The sequence below is a fragment of the Callithrix jacchus genome, chromosome 13, assembly GCF_049354715.1.
Source record: "Callithrix jacchus isolate 240 chromosome 13, calJac240_pri, whole genome shotgun sequence".
NCBI lineage: Eukaryota > Metazoa > Chordata > Mammalia > Primates > Cebidae > Callithrix > Callithrix jacchus.
This window is the reverse complement of record NC_133514.1, coordinates 49,350,651-49,371,996: the sequence shown is the minus strand read 5'-3', so window position 1 is coordinate 49,371,996 and position 21,346 is coordinate 49,350,651. Positions and strand designations below refer to the sequence as shown.

Here is a 21,346-nt window from a genome sequence, read left to right as displayed (position 1 = left end):
CTGCCCTGTCTTTGTACCCACGACTCATCCAGGACATACATGGGATCCTTGCCCAGGCTCTGCTTCCATTGTTGGAGACCCCACTCAGACTTGCCTAGAGCAGAGTTCTTGTCCCAGGGTCATGCTCTTCAATGAGGCTCCCATTTCCCCAGTGGCAGAGCCACACCCCTGCCCAGAGATACAGCATTGGTTCAGAGTAGAGCAAATCTGCTATGTAGGTGTGTGCTCAAGTTAAGATGAAGCAGTGACGATTTCCAGGTTTCCTTTTTCTTCTTTGATACCAAGGATTGGAAATTTCTTTAATTGAGTCTTTTGAGAAAGCAGTAGCATACTCACATATCTTATTTAGGGTTCCGGTTTATTAGTTGTTAACATTTGTCTTTTTCAGTGTTGTTAAATGTAAGTAACATTTTATTTATCTGACAAAATAGGTGACATGGCAAAAACTGGACGTTTCCAGATTGCGAATAACTCTGTGAGGTTATTGAAATTTGAGCTGTGCTGGCCAGCGCATTGCCTCACAGTCACACCACAGCATGGATGTGTTGCACCAGAGTAAGTCTGACTTCTGTGTCAGATGCTGGGATGGTCACTTTCTAAGGATCAAATAATATGTCATTGTAGTTTATCCAGTTAAATTTTGGACTGTGCGACTGCACAAAGCACATGCATGGTTCTGTAGGACAGCTGTAAGCTCAAGTGGTAGGAGGTCTAGTAGAGCAGAGATCTGCACATGGCTGGTTATGCTTTCACCCAGGAGGGTAAAGGGACATACACATTTGAGATGGAACAGAGTCCCTGGTGTGGAAGACTTCAGAGCATTTCATTCTTGGACTGCCCATGAAATTACAAAGCAAGGAATGCAACTGGACATGGGATGTGGGGTCACGATGTGTCTTAACCCCAAACACTCTGCCATTCCTTACCTTGGTTTGGGTCGTGTGTTCTGCTGGCTTTTTCTGAATGATGTTTTTCAGACAAAGCTTCCTCACTTTTAGTATGTATGAACTATAACCTTGCTTACTGATGCTGTAGAATATTCTAGGACAAAAGGAAGTCTTTTGGGGCCAGCCGTTTCTACACAGCTGCCTGTCCTCTGTCCACAGCCTGGCTGTTAACAGGTGGGAAAGCCAATGCTCTGCAGCTTTTCAGGACTTCATCTGGTCAGTGCGTGACTCCCACATCTGCACATTCCTTTATATCTGGGATTAACAACTTTGCAGAAAGACAAAATGAGGTTTATTTACTTTTTGCAAAATGATGTGCTAAAAATTTAGGAGAGTTTACTTGACAGAGACTTTGAGCTGAGGCATCGTCAGGAACACTCCAAAGAGATGTTGCTGGGACCAGAGCAGTCAATTTGGCATGCAGCAACTGTTTCTCATGTGCCACACACCATTTCAGCTAATGGTAGAACAAGTTCCTCACTGATCACTTTTTCCGTAACCCCATGTTTAACAGGGGAAGACAATCTTACCCTGTCGTTTTTGACCTGTGTACTGAAATAGCTTTTCAATCTGGTGATTTTTTAAAATCACAAATCTGATCCCATTGTCTATCCCATTTTCTACTTTTAAACTCTTCTCTAGCACCCCCTGGCTCTTGAAGAGAATATTAAGCCCGGAAAATATTAGCAGCTGGGTCATAAAAAAAAATGTATTTTTCTTCATTTCTTCTCCATCTCCCTCACCCTTTTTTCTAGTTTTCTCTGAAGCTCCTGCATTCTCTCCATGCTGCACCTACATTCTTCTTTATTCTCACGTGGCTCAGAGCGTTTGTAGTCTTGGTCTTTTGCTCTAAAAATTTTTACCATGAGTTGCTTTTAACATGGTATTCCTAAGGCATGGTTTGTTTTCACATGAGTTTTGCCCTTGCGTCATGAGTGCTGGTGAGTTTCTTGTTAGCCATTGAGTCTGGTGGAGATGGGATGAGCATGTGGGAGTGACCTCTGTTCTCTGCTCTTCCTGAGCAGTGAGGAAATGGTCATCGGCTGGCAGAGCAGTATTTATAACTTGTGTGATTACTGCTGTTAAAATGTAGGCTATTTTTAATTTTCTTATTAAATTTTTTTAAAGGAGTAAACTACAAATTCTTGTGAGTCCTAATTCCTCCTTATCCACAAAACAATCAGTGTTCCCGTGGAGTGGTTCGATCTATATACACTGTGATGATGGACAGAAGGTACTTTTAAAAGTGGTTTGGGGTTTTTTGTTTGTTTGTTTGTTTGTTTTGGAGTGACATTTCTGTTACTTTGTAGCTTCAGTTTCATAATCCTTATTAGTGCTTACATGTCAAAAATCAAATGAAGGTATACTTGGCCCTTCATATCTGTGGGTTCCACATCCAAGGATTCAACCAACTACAGATTGAAAATATTTGGGGAAAATATAATACAAATAAATACAGTATAACAACTATTTGCACAGCATTTACACTGTGTTAGGTATTATAAGTACCCTAGAGATGATCTAAAGTGTACAGGGCAATGTATGTAGGTTATGTGTGTGCCACTTTATATACAGAACTTGAGCATCAAGGATTTTAGCATCCTCAGGGGGTCCTGGAACTAATCCCCCACGGATACTGAGGCATGATTATTTGTATTCTGAGTGCAACTAGGTTTATTTAATTAGAGCATTGGGATAGAGTTTTTCCATAGTGATCAGAACAATTCTCTTGGGAAATGGGTGTGGAGAGTGGGGCCTAGAAGAAATTACTAATTTTCTAAATTTGCTTAAAAAAAAAAAAAAAGGTAGTGGCAGAAAGGAGATAGAGTCACAGATTTACCTTGAGATCTAAATAAACTTTAATTCCTAAATGTATTGATGTCTCATTTGTTTGGCATTTCTTTTCTCTACCATGATTTAAAAATGGAATTGTTTATTTTAAAATGATAGCTACGTTTGTATCTTATCTCTTTATTTGGCTCATTTCAGAAAATTGTAAAAGTTCAAATTCGAGAAGATTTAACTCAAGTAGAACTTTTAACTCGTTTGACCTCCAAACCATTTGGAATTCTTTCTCCAGTATCTGAGCCTTCAATTAGTCATTTGGTCAAACCAATGACAAAACCACCTTCCACAAAAGTTGAAATAAGAAACAAGAGTATTACTTTTCCTACAACAGAACCTGGTAAAACTTCAGGTATTGTGCCACAAAATTATGTAATTCCAGTGTCTGCTGATATATTGATTCTGATGCTTTATTCTCAGCCGTAAGTTGGTGATAAATACAAATTTCCTCCAACTTGAGGAGAAAAATCAAGTGGTTATTAGCAATCATTTCAATGATGGGCTGGATTTGGGATCAGAACAGTCTTAAAATGTGAAGCCTTGGCATTTACTATGTTTGTGTATTCCAGGAATCCTAGGTTTTATTTGATGATCAGAATCTTTACTGTGTAACTCTCACCAGATCCATGACCAGAATTGTTGATAAGTTAGCAAATGAAGAAGACAGGACGGTGGGTGGAGAGCCTGGCTTCATCACTTACTCATATGACATTGAGGCTCCAGACAGGTTCAGTAGACCTGCTTGGTTTCCACATTTGTAAAATAAGCTTTGGAATTAACTGCTTCCACAGAAGGACTTCAAGGATAAATTTAGTATTTCCTGTTTGGGCAGACCATGACTTATGGTGGCTTGATTTACCATTTTTTTTGACCTGGTGATGGTGTGAAAGCCATGTATATTCAGTGAAAATTGTACTTTGATTTTTGACCTTGCCCTGGGTAGCAACACACGGTGCTGCACCCTCTTGTGATTCTGGGTGGCAGCAGCCCCAAGCCACAGCTTCTAGTCATCTCTGTGATCACAAGGGTGAACAGCTGATACTGCCCTGCAGTGCACTCAGTAGGTGACATGAGACTGTGGTCTTCAGCAAATGACATGAGATATTCAACCCCTTATTATAAAATGAGCTTTGTGTTAGAGGATTTGCTTAACTATAGCCTAAGGTAAGTGTTCTCAGCAGGTTTAAGGCAGGCTCAGCTAAGCTATGATGCGCTGGGTAGGTTAGGTAGATTATATGCATTTTCCACTTAGGATAATTTCAGCTTAGAATGGGTTTATTGGGACATGACGAGCATTCATGTTCAGAAATAGTGATATATGTACAGCAGTTAGAATGGTGTTTGTTGTCTGTTAGGCGCTCTGTATTGCTAATATTCCTCAAGAGTCCTGAGATTATTTATTTTTGTCCCTGTCTATCTCTCTCACTGCTGGCTCAAGCTAAATGAGCAGTGTTGTCGGTGGGACCTCTTAGAAAGGATATGGGTGCATCTCTTGCCTGGCCCTCTAACTCCTTGCCTCTCCATTGATTTTTTTTTCTACCCCTGGTCTTGCCCTCCTGATTCCTTCCCCTCCTGGAACTTGTCATTCAACCCTGAAGTTCTCTGATCTGAGCCTGGTACTTGCTGACTGTCGCCTATCTCTTCAGCTCACTCACCCAGGGCTCACAGCAGTTCTTTGGCCTCCCTAAGACCCCCAGCCTGCTGGCCCTCTCTGTTTTGTGATCTCGCCCAGCCTGCCATGCCCTTTTCCTCTTGTCACTTCCTGGACCCTGAGTCTGTCCTTAGAGTTGCTGCTTCAAAGGCTTCTGTGACTGCCGTGTGCTCCTCTCCCTCTCTGTTCCTGCCTGGCAAGATCTCAATCCTGGCTTGCCCCAGGGGCGTAGCTCCTCCTGCCTCCACCCCAGCAGCGAAGCCATGCTGGAGGGAACCACTCTGCCCCGCTGGGGGTTCCAGGTGCCCTCCACACAAAGCTTTGCTGCCTCTGGTGCTCCGTGTGTGTCCTGCAGCCCCCGCTGACCCCTGTGGCTGGGGGCCCTTCTTTCCTCTAAGAGCTCCTGCCCCCTCCCTGCTCTTGCTGTCACGCTTCTTAACCATTGACTTTGCCTCACACGTGAAGAATAGGCCCTGAGACCCAGTGAAAGGCTCTGTTTCCATCGCAGGCAAACCCTCTGCCTGGAGCTCGGTTTGTCCATTTTCACCTCTCAGGGGCTTCCTGTGTTCCCCTCTCTCTCCAGGGCCATCAGCTTCTCCCTCCTTTTTGATACGCCTCCACCAGCACCCAGTACGCTCCACCATCAATGGGTTAAGAAGCATCTTTCTTGGCTCCCATACCCTTTCCTTGCAGCTGCCCCCTCTTAGCAGCCCCCGCTCTCACTTCTTTAGGCCTTGGCTGCAGTTACCTCATGCCCGTACTGTGGAGGTCACTGAAGAGCTCCATGTGCCAAATCCAGGGTCGGTTTTGCGTCTCAGTTGACTTGAACTCCCAGCACTGTTGACCACTCCTCCACTTTGGAGCACTCCTCTGTGCAGCTGCCATGCCCCAGTGCTCAAATTTTCCTGCTTTACCTACTCCTGCTCGGATCCCTTGCTGACTCTTCTCCCTGACTTCTGAAGACTGGCAGGGTCCCGGCCTGGCCTGCTTGTGCCTTTCCTTCTCTGTGTTCTCCTGCTCAGTGATGGCCTGTGGCCTATGACTCTCATGACTTCTCATATGCTTGGGCCCAGGCATCACACCCTGGTGCCTGCTTGGCTCACATGTGGGCATCTCATAGGCGCATCAGGTGTAATAAGCCCAAGAGAGACCCTACACCTCCTCCAGGTTCACCCATGTCAGTAAGTGGCACCACTATCTGTCCATTGGTTGTTATTTCTGATTTCTGATTTCTTCCTCCCTCCTCCCACTCAGTCCATCAGCAAGTCCTTTGAAGCCTGTCTTCAAAGTAGAGGCCACACATGTCCACGTCTTTTTCTCCCTTTTGCCATTGTCCACGCTGGAGGCAGTCACCGTGTGCATCATCTCAGAGCCAAACTGCTGCAGCTATAACTTACCTGGGCTTCCTTGTCCACTTGAGTGCCTTGCAGTGTCTTTTCTACAGAGCAGTCTGTAACACTTTAAAACTGTCAATCATCTTATTGCTCTCCAGCATGAGCCCTTCAGTATCTTTGCATTGTACTTGTAATAAAACCTAAAACAATATCTGACATACCTGATTTTTTAAAGAAAATACTGTGGTTCCTGTTGAACTCCTTTAGGAATCTAATGATTGGGTTTTTCTAACCCCAGTTTGAGGTAGTAAAGTCTGTCACAGTCATCTGCTTGTTCTCCAGTCTGTCTGAGTTTGAGTTATGATACATGTGTTCCTTTTAGAGAGCTGTCTGGAACTCCAGAATCATGGCACCGTAGACGTCAAATGGCATCTGTCATCTTTAGCTCCGCCTTATGTGAAGGTCAGTCACGACTGCCTCAGATATAATCACTTTAATGTTTAAACTTTATTCAGGATGTTTTTAAAACTGACTACAAGCATTGGTTGATATTGCTGGTTATTTGCTTGTTTGTTTTCTGAGACAAAAGTCTTGCTCTGTCACCTAGGCTGGAGTGCAGTGGTGTGAACACTGCTCACTGCACCCTCAACCTCCCAGTCTCAAGTGATCCTCCTGCTTCAGCCTCTCATGTAGCTGGGACCACAGGTATGCACCACCACAACCAACTAACTTTTTGGTTTCTGTAGACATGGAGCCTCACTTCATTGCCCAGACTGGTCTTGAACTCCTGACCTCAAGCGATCCTCCTGCCTCAGCCTCCCAAAGTGCTGGGATTACAGGTGTAAGCTAAAGTCAATGGGTTTGACATTGGTGGTGTTTAGAACACTGTGGTCTCTCTGCCATATATTTTGTGTGATGGCAATGGTTTTGAGTCATAATACTAACAAAATGTGTATAAAAAACAGTTTCTGGACCTACAGAAAAAATTAAAAACTACTTGGGAGGCTGAGGTAGGAGGATCACTTGAGCCCAGGAGGTCAAGGCTGCAGTGAGCCATGATTGCACCACTGCACTCCAGCCTAGGCAACAGAGCCAGACCCTATCTTAAAAAAATAAAAGTAGAAATAAAAAACTGGCATTGCATAGTTATTAAAAAGCACATTCAACAGAGTCTTTGAGGAAAAGATTGTTGTTTGACATTATGAGCTTCACCATAAAGATCACTATAGCTAGGAAAGTGATAAAAGTCACCTTGTGTGACCTCACATTTGGTGACATAAGTCAGTGTGATGGCCTTGTGCAGAACTCAGTGAGGTAGCACTCCCGTTTTGGGAATACCTTGCACTCTCCTTGTTCCCTGCTAAGTGTGTTGGTGTGTTCTTAACAGCCATAGAGGTAATAGTGTCTCTGTGGGATTGATCCATTGGCTTCATGGTTTTTAATTTGTTTAAATGATTGTTTTGCAGGGAGTTGATGAAAGTGGAGATGTTTTTAGAGCCACCTATGCAGCATTCAGATGTTCCCCTATTTCTGGTCTACTGGAAAGCCATGGGATACAAAAAGTAGGTTTTGATATTTTTTTCCTTAGGCGGTTAGTAAGAGCATCATGTAAATCGTCCAGAAGTGCCTTATTTGATTCTACCCATTTTAGCTTATAGCCTAGAGCAGTGCTACTCACAGAGCCAGTGTGCACATGAGAGAAGAGCCTGCCTCACTTGCAATGTGCTGCAGCAGATAGTCTTACTATGGAAAAAATGATCAGCTAAATGAACGGCACCCTTAACAGTAAAGACCACAGACTGCCAGTGCTTACGGTTATACTTCACTGATGGAGACAAGAGTTTTGTCTACCAGCTGTAGCCAGAAAAACCTGCCATTACTCAAAAATAGCTTGGTATTCATGGCATAGTCAACAGTATATCTTCATGGGTGATAGATCCCTCCAGCTACTATGACCCTCTTAAATGTTTTCATTTCTAGACCTGACATGTTCCCTTCAAATGTCTCTTAATAACACTAGTCACCCACTTGGTCTCAGCAATATATTTTTTATTCTAGTTAATAAAAAAATTTACTGGCTCATTTATTCAGACATTCAGACTTACAGTAAGTTTTAGAATGTAGCTGTGAACTCAGAACTGATTGTAAAAGAATCTTGAAGCAGCTATAGCAGTTGTTGCAAACTGCACTTTACCAGGTCTGTATAACAGGCTTTCAGACAGTTTCTCACTTTTTTTGGAAAGACATACAGTTCTACAAGTGTAGTTTAGTTCATTTCCCAAATGACAACAGAAGCAAAGCAGTAGAACAGGGGATAGACACATTGCTCAAATAAAGTTCACATATGAGAAAGGATTGTAAAAAGAAAGACATCCTGTATCAGTGGATCAGAAGACGTAACCTTTTTAAGACAGCAGTACTCCCTAAATTGATCTATATATTCAGCACAGTCCCAATCAAAACCCCCGCTGGGCCCAAAGCAGTCTGTAGTCAATGCTGTTCCTATCAAACTACCAACGTCATTTTTCCGAAAACCGGAAATAACTATGCTAAAATTCATATGAAGCCCAAAAACAGCCTGAATTGCAAAAGCAATCCTAAGCAAAAAGAACAAATCTGGAGGCATCGTGCTACCTGACTTAAAACTATGCTGTAAGGCTATAGTAACCAAAACAGCATGGTAGCAAAACAAGAACAGACGTATAAACCAATGGAACAGAATACAGAACCCAGAAATAAAGCCACACACCTATAGCCATCTGCTCTTCAACAAAGTCGACAAACATAAGCAGTGGGGAGAGGAGTCCCTATTCAATAAATAGTGCTGGAATAGCTGGCTAACCATATGCAGAGGAATGAAACTGGACCCCTGCCTTTCACTGTGTACAAGAATGAACTCAAGATGGTTTAAATATTTGAACATAAGACTTCAAACTATAAGAATCCTAGAAGAAAACTTAGGAAACACCATTCTGGACACTGGTCTTGGGAAATAATTTATGACTAAGTTCTCAGAAGCATTTGTAACAAAAACAAAAATTGACATATGAGACCTAATTAAACTAAAGAGCTTCTGCACAGCAAAAGAAACTATCAACAGGGTAAACAGACAACCTACAGAAGAGGAGAAAACATTCACAAACTATACATCTGACAAAAGTCTAATATCGAGGATCTATAAGGAACTTAAACAGTTGAACAACCCAAAAACAAATCAACCTATTAAAAAATGAGCAAAATACATGAACAGACACTTCTCAGAAGAGGACATACAGCCAAGAAACATGAAAAAAATATTCCACATCACTAATCATCAAGAAATGCAAATCAAAACTGCAATGGGATACCATCTCGCAGCAGTCAGAATGACTGTTATTAAAAGTCAGCAGCCTGGGCAACATGTCAAAACTCTATAAAAAATACAGAAATTAGCTGGGCATAGTGGCATGTACCTGTAGTCCTAGCTACTTGAGATGCTGAAGTGGGAGGATGACTTGAACCCAGGAGGCAGAGGTTGTGGTGACCCAAGATTGTGCCACTGCACTCCAGCTTGGATGACAGGGTAAGACCCTGTCTCCAAAAAAGTAAATAAAATAAAAAGTCAAAAAACAATAGATGCTGGTGAGGCTGCAGAGGAAAGGGAATGCTTATACACTTAGTGTGAATGTAAATTAGTTCAGCCACTGTGGAGAACAGTTTAGAGATTTCTCAAAGAACTTGGAACTACCATTCAACCCAGCAATCCCACTATTGAATATATACCAAAAAGAAAGCTAATTGTTCTACTAAAAAGATACTTGCACATTCATTGCAGCACTATTCACAATATCAGATACATGGATCAATCCACCATTGATCACCATGCTCATCAACAGGTGGATTGGATAAAGAAATGGTAGAATGGTAAATATATATCATGAAATACTGTGCAACCATAAACAAATCAAATACCTTTGTAGCAACGTGAATACAGCTGAAGGTGATTATCCTAAGCTAATTAACACAGGAATAGAAAACCAAATACCATATTTTTTCACTTACAAGTTAGAGCCAAATATTGGGCACTCATAGACATAAAAATGGCAGCAATAGAAACTGGGGACTACTAGAAGGGGGAAAAAGGGCTGACAAATTAATTATTGGCTACCATGTTCAGTACCTGGGTGACAGGATCATTCATACCTCAAACCTCAGTATTGTGCAATATACCCAGGCAGAAAACCTGCATGTGTACCCCTGAATCTGAAATAAAACTTGAAAAAGAAAAAAAAACAGGAACAACAATAGGCCCAAAGTGGTAAAGATACAGGTGTCATGCATCTATTTTAAAAAGAAAAAAAAACTGAAATTAATGAGCTAAGCAGTCATTGAAGTTGGTGAAAATAACAGAATAAATCCAAAGAAAGAAGAAGAAAAAATGTTCCAAAGCAAAATGTAATAAAAACAAAGAAACAAGGGAAGATTAACATATCCCAAGTTGCTTTTTGGAAAAAATAATAATACAGACAAACCATTGGCAAAATTGACCAAAGCAGGAAAAAGCCAATTTTGCACAAAAAGCATTAGTGAAGTGAGAATCTAGCAGAATGAGATTAATCAAAAATTCAAAACATTTTTAAAAGAATTAAAGATAAGACTGGGCACGGTGGCTCACACCTGTAATCCCAGCACTTCAGGAGTCCGAGGAGGGTGGATCACAAGGTCAAGAGATCAAGACCAGCCTGTCCAAGATGGTGAAACCCCATCTCTACTAAAATTATAAAAATGAGCTGGGTGTGGTGGCACGTGCCTATTGTCCCAGCTACTTGGGAAGCTGAGGCAGGAGAATCACCTGAACCCAGGAGGCAGAGGTTGCAGTCAGCCAAGATCGTGCCACTGCACTCCAGCCTGGTGACAAAGTGAGACTCCATGCCAATAAATAAATAAATAAATAAATAAAAATAAAGATAAATGTGTTAAAAAAGAATGACTTAAATAGCAAAGACTTATAATCCTTATAATCTCTCTTTCATGAATCCCTCAAATATGTTTTCCTAAGTGGTCTTTATGGGTTGTCCTGAGAATTTATACACCTTATACCATTGAATAACTTTGTCCCTTGCCCCGCAAAAAAATTACAACAAAATCTAAGCACATTTTATTCTTTGTTCAAAGATTTAGTGCACAGTTGTAATTAGAATCTAAATTTAGTTAAATAAAACATAGAAAAACTAAAAGTAAATCCAGCTGGTTTTTGTTTTAAAATTAAAAGGCTGATTCCGAAATTTATGTAGATATACAAGAGACCTAAAATAATCAATCTTGAAATAGAACAAAGTTGGAGGATTTACACTTCCTGTTTTCAAAGCCTTCTACAAAGCCACACTACACAAAACTGCGTGGTATTGACAGTTCTGTAGAACTGTGGAATAGAATTGAGAATCCCAAAATAAACCCTAATATTTATAGTTAATGGATTTTTTTTTTTTTTTTAATAAGGGCACCAAGGCACTTCAATGGGGAAAGAATATTTTTCAACAAATAGTGCCTGGGAGAACTGAATAGCCACATGCAAAAGAACTAGGGTAGACCCCTGCTGTATTAGGTTTCTCCAGAGGAACAGATCTAATGGGATATACATATATATGAAAGGGAAGTTATTAGGGAGAATTGACTCACACAATCACAAGGCGAAGTCCCATGATAGGCCATCTGCAAGCTGGGGAAGAATGAAGCCAGTAGCAGCTCAGTCTGAGTCTAAAAGCCTCAAAAGAGGGAAGCTTAGCAATGCAGCCTTCAGTCTGTGACCAAAGGCCCAAGAGCCCCTGGCCAAACACTTGTGTAAATCCCAGAGTCCAAAGGCTGAAGAACCTGGAGTCTGATTTCCAAGGACAGGAGGAACGGAAGGAAGCATCCAGCACCAGATAAAAATGAAAGCCAAGAGACTCAGCAAGCAAGATTATCCTGCTTTCTTCCACCTGCCTCCTAGCCTGCTGGCAGCTGATTGGATGGTGCTCACCCACATTAGGGTGGACCTTCCTTCTACTTCGCAGACTCAAATGTCAGTCTCCTCTGGCAGCACCCTCACAGACACCCAGAAACAATGTTTTAGCAACCATCTAGGCCTCCTTCAATCGAGTTGACACCTAATATTAACCATCACTCTTACCTAGTACCATATACAGAGATTTCACTGAAAATCAACCATCGACCATAGACCATAAACATTAGACCTAAAGCTATAAAAACTCTAAAAGACAACATAGGAATAAATCTTCATAACCTTAGGTTAAGCATTGGTTTCTTAGGTGTGACACCAGTAAAGCACAAGCCACAAAAGAGAAAATAGGTGAATTATGAAAATCAAAAACATTTGTGCATCAAACACCACAGAATAGGGACAACAATTTGCAAATGATATGTTTGACAAAGGACTTGTATCCAGAATTTGTAAAGAACTCTTACAACCCAGTAAAAAGAAAGATGATCCAATTTTTTTAATGAGCAGAAGATTTGAATAGATATTTTCCAAAGAAAACATACAAGTGGTCAATAAACATATGAGAAGATGCTTAGAATTCCTAGTCATTAGCAAAATGCAGTCAAATTGAGAAGTGAAGTATCACTTAACACCCACTAAAGATGGCTGTGAGTTAAACAAAAACAACAAAAATATCAAGTACTTGTGAGGATGTGGGGAAATTGGAACCCTCATGCATTACTGGTGGGAATATGAAATGGTAAAGCTGCTGTGGAAAACAATGTGGCAGTTTCTCAATAAGCCAAACAGAATTACTGTATGACCCAGCAGTTCCATCTCTGGATGTACACTAGAAAAGTTGAAGCAGGTTTTCAAACAAAAACTTGTGCACAGGTGTTCACAGCAGTGTTACAGAAGACAAAAAGTGAGAATCACCCAAATTGATGGATCAATAAACAAAATCTGGTATATCCATAAAATGAAATATTATTTGACAGTAAAAAGGAATGGAGTTACTGAAACATGCTATATCCAGATGGATAAACCTTGAAAACATTATGCTAAGTGAAAGAAGCCAGTCGCAGAAGCTCACAGGTGTGTGGTTTTATTTATGTGAAATGTCTGGGATAGGCAAATCTATAGAGAGAAAATAGAGCATGCTTGCCAGGCCAGGGGATTAGCTGAGATACTGAATGTTATTAAAGTTCCCAGTATGTACCTAGGGTGTAACACGCAGTAATAATAGTTTTCTCCTTCTCTGTTCTGTTGTGATTTTGGTATTTGAAGGGGTGTAGTTAGGATTCATAGTTCTGTAGTCCCCAATGGTGGTTTTTACTCTTTCTGGTGGTTTTTACCCCTTCCGTTGGTTTTTACCCTTTCCTTTCTTCATCTTCTCAGAGTCCAAGTCCATAGTGGTGTAATTCTCTAGTTAGATGCTCTACTATCACTATCCCTGACCAGTCCTGCCTTTGTCCTTAGGCTCCCAAAGGCCATGAGCTCAGGCTTGCTGGGTTATGATGTTTAAGGTTCTGTTTGGGCAGAAATTAGGCCACTTAGGTGTTTTAATGTTTGAGTCAACTCAGAAGTCCTGATTCATTGTTAACCTAATTAGTGATCAGTATTATCAACACTAAATTCTTTAATAGAGCTAAGGCTCTTAATATTGGTAAATGTTAAACTGTTTTTAAACATTACAGTTTTCTCATAATTGAGGTTTTTATAGGTTATACACATGCAGGGTATGTTTATAACTGAGCCGTGTGGCCAGGGTCACTGGCTGTGACTGACATTTGGAATCTAATCATAATGCGTGAGCTGCCACTGTGGAGCGTCTGATGCTTGTCTTGTTCTGCCTCCTGTAGCCACCATCCTCCCACTGTTGTCAGTCTTCTGCAGCTCCCGGCTGCTGCGAGGCCTTTGTCCTGGTGCTGCTTAGCCGGCAGAGGGTTCCATAAGCACTCAAGGGAAGATGATTGTGGGTCTGTGGTTGGACCTTTCTTGTGTAGGTCTTGTGCTTGACAGCTTTAGTGCTTTCTGTTAACATTTCCCCCCACAGTAGAGCATTTATTATACATTTTAAAGAATATGTTATATAAAGCCTTAAGCAAAAATGTGTTTTAGATCTGGTATAGTAGCAAACTCACTACAAATGAAATTGTCCAAATTCTTTCAGTTAGTGGGAAAACTAGCCAGTGCAAAAGCATTTGTTCTTTAACTTTGTTCATACCAAATCTTTGAACTGGTAATCTAGCTACCACTGCATTTAATGATCAGTTGTCTAAATTTCTCTCTGTATGTATTTTGTAGGTCTCCATCACATTTTTGCCCAGAGGTAGAGGGGATTATGCCCAGTTTTGGGATGTTGAATGCCACCCTCTTAAGGAGCCTCACATGAAACACACGTTGAGATTCCAACTCTCTGGACAAGTGAGTAGTACACTGAATTTAAGTAAATTATTGTCTGTATTTTAAAAACAGAAAGGGAAATTGACAAGAAAAATTGGTCTGAAAATGCAGAATACAGCCCCATGACCTTAATTTTCTTGTTTGTCTTTGTTAATTGGCGTGTTTGAGGTCTGGGTTTGGCTGTATTGTTCATACAGCCCATGAAGCCCATGTTTGACTTAATTACATAAGAAACTTTGTGTGTGTGCACATGCGCATCAAGGGTGCGTGTGGGTACTTGAGAGAGGGGAACCAGCCAGGCACAATGGCTCACGCCTGTAATCCCAGCACTTTGGGAGGCCAAGGCAGGTGGATCACAAGGTCAAGAGATCGAGACCATCCTGGCCAACATGGTGAAACCCTGTCTGTACTAAATATACAAAGATTAGCTGGGCGTGGTGTCGTGTGCCTGCAGTCCCATCTACTCAAGAGGCTGAGGCAGGAGAATTGCTTGAACCCGGGAGGCAGAGGTTGCAGTGAGCCAAGATCATACCACTGCACTCCAGCCTGGGCAACAGAGCAAGTCTCCTCCTCAAAAAAAAGAAAAAAAAAAAAAGAGAGAGAGAGAGAGAGAGAGAGAGGAACCAGGTAGTACAGAGTAGAGAGCTTGCAATTTAGGAGATTTAAAATTCTTAAATCTCCTTTTAATATTTTCAAAGGAAATGGTAAAATTCAAATAAGTAAATGTCCATATATTTTCTTAGTTTTTATTTATTCTCCCTTATCCTGTGTTTTTTCTGTACAGAGCATCGAAGCAGAAAATGAGCCTGAAAACGCATGCCTTTCCTCAGATTCCCTCGTTAAAATAGATCATTTAGTTAAGCCCCAAAGACAAGCTGTGTCAGAGGCTTCTGCTCGCATACCTGAGTATGTTGCTTTTGTCATTCCTGTGAATTTTTTCCAAACTTTATTGAGGAATAGGTTGATAAAATGCTCAATGACTTTACCTAAGTTCACTTGTGTTACCAGCACTCTAATCATGATACAGAATATTCTTCTCACCCAGAAAATTCTTATTGGTCCCTTTGCAGTCAAGATTGGTCCTGTTCTGATTTCTGTCGTCATAGATTCATTTTCCTTGAACTTCATATATACATGTATGTATGTATATGCTTTTTGTGTCTGGCTTCTTTTTCTCAACATGCTATTTTTAAAAATTCATTCATGTTATTGAATGTACCTATAGTTCATTCCTTTTTATTGTTTAATATTCTATTAAGTGAACATATGGTAATTTATTTTCCTGTTGACTTTTGGATGTATTATAATTTGGGACTATTATGAATTAAGGTGCTATAAACATTACTGTATGTGCATTTCTGAAGATGACATACATTTTCATTTCTTTTGAGTAAAAATACCTAATTTTACAAAAAATGTTTGGGTCACATGAAAACCATGTGTTGAACTTTAAAATAAACTGCCAAATAGTTTTCCCTAAATAGTTGTACCATTTTATGTTCCCTTAAGCAGTATATGAAAGTAGATTCTTAAAAAGCTTTAAAATGCAAAACTTATACCAGCAGCATATACAGCTTTAATGAGAATATTATTTAGTATTCTACCTAATGAAAATATTTCTTACAATCCTTAATTAATTAGTAATTAGATCTAATTAAGTTCTTGAGAAAGATGCCTGAAAAGATAATATATGTTAAATATCTGTTGAATTTAATATAAATTTAGTCATTTATTTTTAAATGAGAGCCAGTTAATGCATTTGGAAGAAATTAGAACACTTTTAAAGAATACATGTTCTTGGCACACTCCCTCCGGGCCGTTATCCCTTGCTCCTCTCTCGCTTTCTCCATGTCTCCCTTCTGGAGATGCACACTCGCCAACCCAGAGCCCACATGGGTTGAGGGGAAACAAATGGGAAACAGGGAAAAGTGACAGAGGCAGCTTGGTCTGTGAAACCTGGGAAGGAGTTCCCTGAAAGGGGACTTGTAAGTTGAGGAGAATGAGTGGAAATGGCCTAGGCAGGGAGGGTGGGAGAAGTTCCCAGGAGAAGTTCAATGTGAGAGGGGAGTGGCGGGGGGTGAGGCCAGAGTGGGGCCTAGGAGGCGGGTGCTCTTTGGGAGAGCTGGGAAGCCAGGGAGTGACACAATCAGGTTTGTGTGTATACGACAATCCGCTGGCTGTGGTATGACTGATAAGAAGTAGGTGAGGAGGGGCTATTTTAAAGGAATCCAGGAGTAAAATAGTGTCAAGGAATAGGAAGAGAATGGGCAGGCTAGAGATAGGAGAGCCTCTGCAATGGACTGGATAAAGGGGGATGCCTGCGAGAGGGTCAACTCCCAGATACCGTTCAGGAAACATAAGTGGAGGATCAGGTTTAAAGACAAAGATCACAAGTTCATTTCTGTATTTGTGGAAACTGAAGGTGTCTGAGCTCTCTTGAGGTACCGTTGTGTAGTGACTGAATAGATAGGGCTGCTGGGGGGTGCCAAGTTAGGTGTGAGGGGGAGGTCAGGTGCCCAGAGAGTTGGCAGTGGAGGGGAGCCTGCAGAGACCCTGGGGGGTGGCCAGAGAAAGGGGCGGCAGCTCTATGGGGTCTGGGAGACCCAGGCAAGAGCCAGTGCCTCGCCAGCAAACATTGCCTGGAGGCCACACCTACATCAGGTCCCTGTGATAGTGAAGGGCAGTCGGGACTGCAGCATGAAGGAACCAGGTGAAATTAACTACTTTGAAGGGCCACCTTCATACAAACTGGGCTTCTGGCAGGTAGAAATCCAGGCTGTGAGGAGAACAAGGCCTATCCAGCATCCTCTATAAAAGGATTCCTGCTGTCATCCTCTTCACATAAATTAGATAAGTTGCCATTACAAAACTTATTTTTAAAAATGAATTGCCAGGAAAAACGCAAATTAATGCAACACTACATAATTTTAATATATAAAAATAGTTTTAAGTTAATGTGGATTTCAAATTCTTAATTTTTACACCTATTCCCTAAGCAGGCAGCTTGATGTGACTGCTCGTGGAGTTTATGCCCCAGAGGATGTGTACAGGTTCCTGCCAACTAGTGTGGGGGAATCACGGACACTCAAAGTCAATCTGCGAAATAATTCTTTTATTACACACTCAGTAAGTTGGAAATATTATGGGTTTTGGAAAAAATGCATTCAACTCTGATAACAAACATTTTCCTGATGATTAGAAACTTGTTCTGTAGACTATATTTAAGTTGTAATAATTAGCTAATTTTTTAAAATGCAATATAAAGCTAGGTGTGGTGACTCACACCTGTAATTCAGGACTTTCGGCAGCGAGGGCAGGAGGATTGCTTGATCACAGGAGTTCAAGACCAACCTGGGCAATATAGTGAGACTCCATCTCTACCAAAAAAAAAAAAAAAAAAAAAAAACCTAGCTGGGCATGGTGGCACATGCCTGTACTTTCAGCTACTTTGGGCTGCTGAGATGAGAAGAGGATGTCTTCATCCTGGGAGGTTGAGACTGCCTTGAGCCATGATTGTGCCAGTGCACTTCAGCCACGGTGAAAGAGCAAGACCCTGGCCCCATCCCCCACAAAGTGCCTTAATTTTGTATTTGAAAATAAACACACTGGAAGTTCAAAAATTTGTTTTTATATTTTAATTTTTAACTTTTTCTTCTATACTATTATACACAAATATTTTTGGAGAACCTTTACTTAAAACTAGAGTAAATTCATGTTAAAATTGTCTTAAATTTGTTTTCATTACATTAGCATGTGTTGTCCTACCTAATTTTGTGGCAATACCTAAATTTGCAAAATGTATCTGTAATAAATAAATGCATACTATGCTTATATATGCTAAAATATCAAATTTTCATAACTTTATAAGGTGTTTTTTTTTATTCCAGCTGAAGTTTTTGAGTCCCAGAGAGCCATTCTATGTCAAACATTCCAAGTACTCTTTGAGGTAAGTTTATTTAGATCACAGTGTTCTCATTAGCGATGCCAGACTTTGTCTCTTGGGAATTGGGGCTTGTGAGGTCTCCTCTGCTGCAGCCTCTCCATATTCCTCACCAGCACCAAACAGTTTAAGCACTTGTGTCTTTGCAAGTCAAAGCAGAGAAATGGAACCTGCAGGGGGGCAGCTCCTGACTGTCCATGGTGCACTCAGCCTTGATGCAGTGCACCGCGTTTGTGCTGTTGTGACTCCTCCCACCTAGGATTTGTAGCCACATAAATCTTAGAGCTGTAATCATCTTAAGACTGACTTTTAGAGTAATTACTGTTTCAAATGTGATTTTCACTGGTATGCTGAGAGTCAAGGGCTTAGATTTTCATTAATTGGGATGAAAACCTTTTTAGATTAATTGGGAAAACTTTTATTGTGGCGTTTTTCAGTTGTCATCCTTCAGACACCCCATACTGTTCTTAATCAGGGCCTGATTTTCTTGTCATCCTTGCTGATTTTCTTTTCTATATGATGCACATTTAGGTTGAAATCTCAAACTGGGTTGTCATTGTTATTTAGAACTTAACAGTAGGGTTCTATTGGGCTTAATGCTGAAGAATAATTTTAATTTCATCTTTGAATCTTTAAGTCATTTACTTATTGTAATGTCTCTCATTTTAGCATTAGGAGACTATTCCAGAAACATGTTATATTCTATGAAAATTTGGGCCACTCTGCAAACATTATGGGCCTGTCATTTCATCAGTTACTAAGACCAGCAGTACTGTACAATTGAAGCTCACTTACAGCTCTGGATACTGGAAAGATGGCTTGATTGAGGACTGTTCCTTCTACCTTACTCTTTCTTTTTATTCTTTTCTCTCTTGTACCACCCCTTCCTTCTTCTATGGACTATAAAATATTTTAATATGCTTGAGGGCTAAATGCATCCTTTCCCTCCCAGGAGACTGACCTAAAGGCACAAACTATAGATTTTAGTTCTGCAAATTCAACAATGAATATATCTAAAAATTATCATAAACTTGATAAACTCTTTGGCCTCAATTTCCTTATTTGTAAAATGGAGATGCCAGTGCTACTGACAGCATAGAATTGTGAGAATTATTTAAGAGATGTGGTAATAATGCCCAGACATAGCAAGCATCAGCAGGTGTTAATGTCTTCCTCATGATCATCATTAAATCTCCCCTGTAGGTGACCTTGGCTGGCAGGATGCATCAGCACTCACTCCACAATTTTGATAGAACTTCACTATATCTTAGTATCTTCATTTAATACCTGTGACAACTACATAGAAGAGAAAGGCCCAAGTGTAAAATCAGCCAAATCCAAGTTTTCCAACTTCTGTGATCTGAGCTTTCCTCTCACAGTAGTCTGTGGATCTCTCCAGTTATTCTAGGCTGCCCCAATTGATTTGAGACTAGTGATGCCATAGTGTGTATAATAATAGGTTGGAACTACTAAAATACATGGTAGCACAACTGCAGAGGCAATTAGTTTATTCAGAAAAAGATCATTTAAATTTCTAATTGTTACAACTATTTTTAGTAACTGAGTACCAAATAGATACTGACTAAATTATCCTGAACACTATTATTATCTAAACTCAAATTTTATCATAACTGCATTATTCATTCTGCTTCCTCAGATTGATTCACGTCCCACATCTTCACCAGCTTTTTGCAGGGTATATTTTTAAACGTGCTGTGAGTGGATCAATTGTATAAACTGGCGTACATCTGTCACAAATTGGAAGGACTTTAGATTTTTATTTCAGGGAGCTCTTCTTACCTTAAAAAATATATTTTTAGGCCAGGCATGGTGGCTCACACCTGTAATTCAAGCACTTTGGGAGGCCAAGGTAGGCGGATCACATGAGGTCAGGAGTTTGGACTAGCCTGGCCAACATAATGAAACCACATCTCTACTAAAACTACAAAAATTATCCAGATACGGGGTGGGGTGCCAGTAATCCTAGCTACTTGGGAGGCTGAGGCAAGCCAAGATCATGCCATTGCACTCCAGCCTGGGCAACAAGAGTGAAACTCTGTCTCAAAAATAAATAAAATATTTATAAAAGCTTCTAAACAAAGTTTCATTTTAAAAAATTACCTTTTCCCCGAGTGTTGAAAATAAAAAAAATTTTTTAATTACCTTGAAGAGTCTAGTACCAACTTTAAAAAAACAATATTTACATATACCTCATACTTATCTGTAGTTTTGGTAGAGAATCATTATTTAAAATAACTTGTTAAATTGCAGCTTTATGTCACCGTTCTCCATTTTATGGCTAGGTATGAGGCAGTCAAAACTTTCTGCAGTTAAACATTCATTTTCCAACTTCCATTATTGAATACGTTGTCATTTCAAATTCTTTTTTTCTGTTACATTCTTTGCTTAATTTGCCTTCACAGATTTTTTTAATGAATTGCATTTCTGCCAAAATTTGTGGGCCAATTCAGATTTGACTCTTTGCAGAGAAAGAACCTAAACCTATTTCATCACAATAGTGCTACAGATGGCATAGTCTATTTCTGATATGGAGTGTAGGGACAAGACCAACCGAGTGGAAATCAGATAAGGGGATTTTTGAAAGATGCCTAAAACATTTTTAATGAGAAACTCAAATTTTATAAATGAGATGATATTTTGCTTAGCATCAGCTTGTTTTCTGTAAACCACTTTTGAGATATGAAATGTGTTCCTTGCTGGTCATTTAAAAGAAGACATTTTTATGGAAATGAACTTGTTGATTTGCCGTTCTAGTGCTTGAAATTAGAGTCATAAATTAGAGCACTGCATTCCTGTGCAGCCTGGGTCATGTTAATGGCATCTGAAAGAATCTAGAAACATTAGAAAATATTTTTAAATTAAGCAAAATTTGGACAGTTTAATTAAGTTAGCATTTAAAATAGTATCTCAAGCTACAAGGCATAGTTTGTACCCTAAACATATTTCAATCTTTTAAAATGAAGATAAATTTGAATAAAATAATTTTATACTTTATTAGTGGCAGACACTTGTTATTCTGATTATAATGAATTTCCAGAAAGTCTTCATCAGTTATTTTGTAAATACATAACAGTACAGATTTCAGCAGTTTTTTTTATTTTTATTTTTATTGCATTTTAGGTTTTGGGGTACATGTGCAGAACTTGCAAGATAGTTGCATAGGTACACACATGGCAGTGTGTTTTGCTGCCTTCCTCCCCTTCACCCACATTTGGCATTTCTCCCCAGGCTATCCCTCCCCAG

The 21,346-nt window shown here is 40.1% G+C and overlaps 1 protein-coding gene across 50 annotated transcripts in view; it reads left to right on the top strand.

The window, feature by feature from the left end:
* CEP192 (centrosomal protein 192) overlaps positions 1-21,346 on the top strand; it is a 146,011-nt gene that overhangs the window by 114,483 nt on the left and 10,182 nt on the right. For 27 of the 50 annotated variants that reach the window (XM_078347703.1, XM_054243939.2, XM_078347700.1 and 24 more), the window contains 10 exons: positions 432-555; positions 2,076-2,181; positions 2,937-3,144; positions 6,160-6,239; positions 7,244-7,339; positions 14,044-14,163; positions 14,927-15,048; positions 15,213-15,278; positions 17,142-17,268; positions 18,030-18,088. In XM_078347703.1, the coding sequence (XP_078203829.1) occupies positions 432-555; positions 2,076-2,181; positions 2,937-3,144; positions 6,160-6,239; positions 7,244-7,339; positions 14,044-14,163; positions 14,927-15,048; positions 15,213-15,278; positions 17,142-17,268; positions 18,030-18,088 (1,108 nt within the window). Of the gene's footprint in view, positions 1-431; positions 556-2,075; positions 2,182-2,936; positions 3,145-6,159; positions 6,240-6,384; positions 6,566-7,243; positions 7,340-14,043; positions 14,164-14,926; positions 15,049-15,212; positions 15,279-17,138; positions 17,269-18,029; positions 18,089-21,346 lie in introns of those variants that run through there. The other 23 variants (XM_078347701.1, XM_078347697.1, XM_078347695.1 and 20 more) reach the window with 4 other exon arrangements.